This window comes from Cucurbita maxima, unplaced genomic scaffold, assembly GCF_002738345.1.
Source record: "Cucurbita maxima cultivar Rimu unplaced genomic scaffold, Cmax_1.0 Cma_Scf00011, whole genome shotgun sequence".
Lineage (NCBI taxonomy): Eukaryota > Viridiplantae > Streptophyta > Magnoliopsida > Cucurbitales > Cucurbitaceae > Cucurbita > Cucurbita maxima.
Window position 1 is genome coordinate 5,133,254 of NW_019272027.1, and position 7,018 is coordinate 5,140,271.

A 7,018-nucleotide genomic window follows, 5' to 3' on the forward strand; every position below is an offset into this window, starting at 1 on the left:
TAATACATACATAACATATCATAGTCATATTGATTCATAAACAATTGACACATATCAAATTTATGACGCGTGTAGAATCATAGATCACGTGTTAACATCAAATATAACCATGTCGATAGGAAGATCACTTACTTGATTAGCTTAGGCTGGTGTCACCAATTTATCCTTAATGAAAGTTCGATTTTGTCCTTTGTATCTAAGTCAACTTATATGAACCCATGACATCAATTTCAAGTTTTATTCTCTAAATTTTACTCTGTTAATTTTCTTTTTCCCTCATTTTTACTATCTCTATTTAGTTCACCAAATCTTTCTATTGATTTTTAATTCGCAGAGACATATATTGTTGACCAATTTTTAATGGATTCTTTTAAGTACTAGGAGTGATTTATGAAACTCATATAATATAATGCTAAATAAACTGAATAATTGGACAAAGGAAGGGAGATATGGTTGTGGGGTGATTTCTTGTTACATGTTAAAGGCTAACGGAAATCTAAATGGTTGGATAAATGAAAAATAAAAGAGATGTGATATATGACTGTGATAACCAAGTGAAACCTCTAGAACTACTTAGACACTCTAGGTTGGAGGAGGTGTTCATGAGGAGTAGTTATGAGAGAGTGATCATAAACTTAGGGATAATTATTCATATTATAAATAACCTGTTTTAAAATAGTATAAAATATGTGGATAGTTGCTTTGATGGACACAAGATGACGTTAAGCATCTTCATATATTTTATATAAAAAAAGATTCACGTATGGGTCAACCCCAAATTTTTTTTTCTACGAATCTGAAACTTGAACCGAATACATTCGATTTTAGAAAATGAACCCACCCAATCCAACCCAAAATGCTAACTCAACCAATCCAACTCCTAATTCAGGTTGGGTTGGTTCAGGTTGTTGTGTTCAAGTTCAATATACACCCTTATATAAAACTGTGTATGTTATCTTTATAAAACATACTTGAAAAATGTAGTAAAAAGAGCATTTTTGTTTTACTTTGGCCAATGAGTTTAGATTGCATGTTTAGAATCATTACTTGATATGATTAATTTTGCTTGAACTGATTCGAATATCAAATAAGTGTTATTACCTTGAAATAAGGATAGATAACTTAAATAGATGAGGTTAGTCAGCATTCATATCATCATCATAACTAGTTGTCTTGGTGATCACATATCTCAATTAATACATGACTATCCACCATTATATATCCTAGTAACACGACTGTCCATAATTATCTATACCCATAACACATGCATTATTAGATATGTTACTAGTCGCTCTTGGTTTAATTATGAGTCTATTTTATATCAATAAACTTTTAAAAAGTTCTAAAAAAATATACTTGATGTTTCAAAAATGTTTACAAAATACCTTTAAATTTTTTATAATGAATTATAACTTGGATTTTAATTTTTTTTTAATTCAAAGTAGTAATTTTCAAAATTAGTTAGTAACATTCAAAAGTAATTTTAAAAAGTTTGGATATAAAGTATGAGGTAACCATATAAGATTTTCGTCCAAATATAGATATTAAGAATTTTTTTTTTTTTGAAGTGAGAGATGTTAATGCTACTTTTAAAATTTCATGAGTATTTTATAAATATAGTATTAACGATAAGGATATTTTTGAGCTTTTTAAAAAAATTAAAAATTATTAATTAAACTTTATAAAATTTAAATGTATTTTTGAAAACTATTAAAAGTTTAAGGATATCTTGAAACACAATTAAGAGGTGTATTTTTAAAACAAAATACAATTTCCATTTGAAAGGCTTTTTAAAAGTATATATATTTTTTTTATGCATTTTAAGTATTTTTTAGATTATTAATTTAGTAAAAAAGAAAAGAGAGAATGGGTGAAAATGGAGGAAGATTTGATTGTTTTATAAACACGACAGGTACGTTATGATACTATGCTAACTCACGTCATTGATCATAAATGCAGACTTTTCCTTTTTTTGAAAAAATGTAAGAGAGGAAGAGAAGCGTGATAAAAAAAACGGAAAAGTAGAAGCTATCATTTGCCAGACAGATAAAAGGACACATAAATTACGTTTTTAAACATATGTAAGAGAGGGAGAGAGGCGTGATAAAAAAAACGGGAAAGTAGAAGCTATCATTTGCCAGATAGATGAAAGGGCGTGTTTCATCGGTACGTTCACATTAATTTCTTTATTTTAATTATTTATTTAACTAATTTGCTACATTCTTATAATCGATCCACATTAGGATTCTTATTTTTATATTTAAAATTTTAATCCCTCCAATTTATTTTTTTATTTAGGAACTTTCCAATAATAAAATTTATAATATACTTTAAATTTTGTAATAATTGAAAATTTATAAATTTGTCAAAAGAAGAAAGAAATGTCCACCTATTTCATTTGACAATTCAAAGAAAAAACTTGATTTGATCGAACTTAGTGTACTGATTTAGGAAAAAAGTCTAACCAACCAACAACTAGATATATGCTACACGACTTAGAACTTGTCATATGTCTATATAAATTCCCACCACCTATACAATCTAAAGGAATGAAATAAAACGGTACGAAATTAGAAACAATGGTCAAAGTTAATATTCGTAGCTACCTAACACTTGTTTATTGAATTCACCAAAATACAAACTTATCCTACGTGATGCCACATATGCTTACATTATGAACGACAATCAAATATGTAAAACCTAAGGTTTTGTTAAAGGGACAAAAATGAAAAGAAGTCCATTAATCCCATTACTAATGTTAACTCCCATACGTATTCCTATAATTCATATGCATGAGAGAGGGGAACGTAAAACTAAAGAACTCCTCTTCCTTCAAAGCCCAACATTTCATATGGATGAATACGTAGATTCACCACATAGATATCAATTTTGCTTCTTTCTACAAAATCCAATCACAATATGGAGCTTCTTAGTACCCCAACCTAACATTTTCCTTTTCCAAAACCTTCATCTTTTGCCTTTAAAAGGAAAATGGAAAATATCCCGTGGGTTAAGCCATAGAATCATCGGACACCTACATCTACTCACAACCTCACTTTCTTTTGTTTGATTCTTAGACAGGCGGGATATTTTGAAACCAATAAATATGGCATAAAATATGAAGATACTGTGAACATGTTTGCTTAAGCCACCACATCTAAATAGTGGTGAAAGTTCTCTATTTATAATCATTTACCTAATAGAGAATTATGGTAAATTACAAATAATATGAAAAAACAGTAAAAGAAAAGAAACGGTCAAATATCCTTATCAGCTTGAACTTTCATCAAATTTCACTATTTTGTTCAACTTTCCACGGTTTTGAACCAATGGGCAAACAAACAGATAAGACTTACATATAGAGGAAGAGTTAGGAGAAGACACATGATGAAGCAAGTAGCAGAAAATGTTGCAGGTTCCATGGGGATGGTGGCGGAAAGAAATCAGTTGCTTAAAGTTACATAATCTGATGAGGCCTAAGAGGACAAAAACAAAATTTAAGGCTGTTTTTATGGTGTAAGCAGTAAGCTCTGTTTTTGGTGCCATGCAAAATGGCCTACCCATACCCTTCCTTCTACATATCAATCTTAACATCATCCTCCTTCTCCTTTTACACGGTTAGCTTTTGCTTTTTCAACGCTATAGATTTTTTTTTTAGAAATTTCTGTTATTGATCATCATCTTCTTCTTCTTCTTCACTCCTCATCTATATAAAATGGCTTCTCCACTCTCACAAACCACCCAGCCTCGGAAGAGAAAGGGAAACAGAGAGAGCTATGGCTGGTAGTAGTGATTTGTTGCCACTCTTGGCTATGGTGGTTGTCCAATTCCTGTATGCAGGCTTGAATATTACATCAAAGTTAGCCATGGAGTTTGGGATGAATCCAATGGTTCTAGTTGCTTACAGGCAGATGTTTGGTACCATAGCCATAGCTCCTTGTGCTTATTGGTTTGAGAGGTATGTCTACTCTTTTACATCTCCTTTTACTTAACTTGAGTTATTAAGAGTATATATACTATTAACAAACAAATGGCTGTGCAGAAAAGGGAGACCCAAGATTACAAAGCCTATCCTGTTTCAGATTCTACTGTGTTCCTTAACTGGGTAAGCAAAATCACTGCTAAGTTTTGTAAAACACTAAATATAAGAAGATCCAACTCTATAACTTCACATGCAGGGCAACAGGAAATCAAGTGTTTTACTATGTTGGGTTAAAATATTCATCCCCCACCATCGCATGTGCATTGACCAATGTCCTGCCTGCTGCCACTTTTCTCCTCGCTCTTCTTTTCAGGTATCTAAAGTTTCCTTCTCTTTTCACTCCCCATTTCAAAATCATTGCCACTCATTTCTGCACTGCTTTTCAATACAATTAATCTTGGTTGGTAGACAAGAATCTGTGGGTATCAAGACAACCCCAGGTGCAGCCAAGGTGATCGGGACTGTTGTGTGCGTCGGAGGGGCAATGTTGCTGTCGTTCTACCATGGACAAACCATCAACCTGGGTGAATCTGGGATTCATTGGAAGTATGCCGAGATGATGAGGGGGGGAAGTTCCAGCAGCCAAGGTGGCAGCGCCATCTGGGGCTCTCTCTACTTGATCATAAGCTCTGTTGCTTGGGCAGCTTGGTTTGTAATCCAAGTCAGTGTGTTTTTTAACTTTGCTTCTCTAACAACTTCGCTTCTTTCTTTTTTGCTGAGCCAAATCTAAGACACTACTGTTAATTCCTGCAGGCAAGGGTTAACTCTCAGTTTCCAGCTCCCTACACGAGCACGGCTATCATGACTTTCATGGCAACCATTCAATGCGGAGCAATCGCCGTTGGCATTGAGCACAGCACAGCTGCAGCTTGGTCATTGAAAAGTCCAATCCGCCTTGTTGGTGCTCTCTATGCGGTATCATTGTTCCTCCTCCTGAACAGAATTGAGAATCTCTGACCATCAAGAATCTGATGAAGAAATCTCAATTACTGATTCCTTTTCTTTTCACAATACAGAGGATTCGCAGATGTTGTCCATTTCAAACTAAACACACATCAATTTGCTACTACAACCTACACAAAAAGCTTAATACTAATGACCATAATAATCTTCTCCTCTCTAACTAAGTTTTACATTTCCAGGGAGTGGCGTGCTCAGGGGTTGCATTTTGCCTAACCTCCTGGAGTATCCAAAAGAAAGGTCCTCTCTATGCCTCAGTTTTCAACCCCTTATTGCTCATTATCGTGGCTATTTTCAGCTGGACCTTCTTTCAAGAAAAGTTATACGTAGGAACGTGAGTATCTAGAAGTTCCGATCGACAAGTTTATATTGTATATTGAACTTGGGTTCAAATGCCAACAAAAAACATGGTTGTCTCAGTGTTGTAGGGTCATTGTTGATTGTTGTTGGGCTATATGCTGTCCTATGGGGAAAGACCAAAGAGGTGAAACTACAACAGGTTATTGAAATGGCGGCAGTAGCAGAGGCAAAGCTGGATGAGTGTAATACCAAAGATGACTTGGAAGAACAGTCGTATGCGGTTTCAAATGGAAATATTCTCCATAAGTAATAGATGAGAGAAAGGAGTAAGAAAGGTAATACAGATCAAAATCCATTCAGTTTCAACAGAAGACAGAGTTAAGAAAGAAGATGTTCAAAGGAAGGCATAGCATCTCCAACGGTTGTATCCCTTTAATGAAATGAAATTTTACGTTGTTGAAGTCTCAATATTCACTACTTCACATTCTAGAGCAAAATCATCATACAAAAAAGTCATTGTAGCTTATGAAAGTAGAACAACAACTGTTATTATTGCATCTTCATGATCATAATCCTTAAGTAATCAAAATACCAGAAGGCAGCAGCAGAAATGGAATGAGGGATTTAAGTAAAGTTAGGCAGTGTAATGAATGGTTGGAGAAGTATTAGAGAAAAAACAAGTGGTTAGTTGGATGTAGTAGAGCAGTGGAATTGAGAGGAGAATTGGAAGAAGGGTTTCGAGATGATGAAGGGTAATGATGGTGAGGAGGGAAGAAGGGTTCATGATTTGCAGAGTAAAGAGGAAAGAGATGGAATTCAGTAATTGAGACGGCGGGGCGATGGAGAAAGAAGGAACCGGAATCGGAATCGAGTGCGTGACATTGTAAATGATAATTTAAAAAACTTGATCATAGGGACTTACCAGCACCAATGGATCCGAGAAGAAGGCAGGGCGATCAAGCAGCGTTGAGGATGAGGGGGTTGGAACCCTCCATGGATGACGATGGTGGAGGATTGAAATTGGGGGCACAGAAATGGAGTTTTGGAAAACAGGGATCGAAGTCGAAAAAATGGAATTCAGAAATTTGGTAGGTGGGTGATGGACAAAGAACGGGAATCTTTTAAAAAAAAATTGTCAAAAATTATTGGCCCATGCAGGTTTCGAACCTGCGACCTTCGCGTTATTAGCACGACGCTCTAACCAACTGAGCTAATAGGCCGCTTGTGTCAACTTTGCCTGTTTACTATAAATATACTTATTTTTCTTTGGATCGAATACATAGAAATGGGAATGAGACATATTTCTTTATTTTTCCTTATTTTATTTCTTTTTAATACATTTATTTACTTTATTAAATTCCAAATGGGAATATATTTTTTTCATCTTATGAACTAAATTCCAAACCAATGAGGGGGCAATATTTCAAATTTGGTTAATTGTGGGGCTATTTTTCTAAATTTACAATCTTTAGGGTCATTTTTATAAATTGCTAATTTTTAGAGTTATTTTTGTAAATTTGGTTTATTAGGAGGCTTGTCATTGCAAATTGCATTTCATGTGGGTTATATTCCCAATTTACCCTCTTAGGCTATTTTTCAAAAATACCCATTTTAGGGCTACTTTTCCAAATTTGCCCCTAACATAGAATTAAACTTAAATAACTTTACCCAAAACCCTTGTAATTCATTTACATCGCTTTTATATAGAGTAGGTGTTACACTTTAGAAGGGTAATATGGAAGAGAATGTTGTGTTTCAAATAAAAAATTGTCATAA

General features: G+C 34.0%; 1 protein-coding gene and 1 non-coding gene across 2 annotated transcripts; one reads left to right on the forward strand and one right to left on the reverse strand.

Annotated features, from left to right (window-relative positions):
• The first annotated feature begins 3,761 nt into the window (after window positions 1-3,761).
• Window positions 3,762-5,716, forward strand: LOC111486483 (WAT1-related protein At1g09380-like). Its single transcript, XM_023133658.1, has 7 exons — window positions 3,762-3,958; window positions 4,043-4,105; window positions 4,179-4,295; window positions 4,391-4,643; window positions 4,736-4,897; window positions 5,125-5,276; window positions 5,363-5,716. The coding sequence occupies exons 1-7, from the start codon at window positions 3,777-3,779 to the stop codon at window positions 5,550-5,552; spliced, it is 1,119 nt and encodes a 372-aa protein (XP_022989426.1). The 5' UTR covers window positions 3,762-3,776; the 3' UTR covers window positions 5,553-5,716.
• Window positions 5,717-6,388: 672 nt separating this feature from the next.
• On the reverse strand, window positions 6,389-6,462 carry TRNAI-AAU. The gene has a single exon. It is a non-coding gene; the product is annotated as a tRNA-Ile (tRNA).
• Between the last annotated feature and the right edge of the window lie 556 nt (window positions 6,463-7,018).

What these genes read in the sequence shown, in the direction of transcription:
- LOC111486483 (XM_023133658.1), top strand. Translation starts at nt 3,777, where the DNA reads ATGGCTGGTAGTAGTGATTTGTTGCCACTCTTGGCTATGGTGGTTGTC. An exon ending in CAGCTTGGTTTGTAATCCAA is followed by an intron (nt 4,644 to 4,735) that starts GTCAGTGTGTTT and finishes TAATTCCTGCAG; the next exon opens with GCAAGGGTTAACTCTCAGTT. An exon ending in GAAAAGTTATACGTAGGAAC is followed by an intron (nt 5,277 to 5,362) that starts GTGAGTATCTAG and finishes TGGTTGTCTCAG; the next exon opens with TGTTGTAGGGTCATTGTTGA.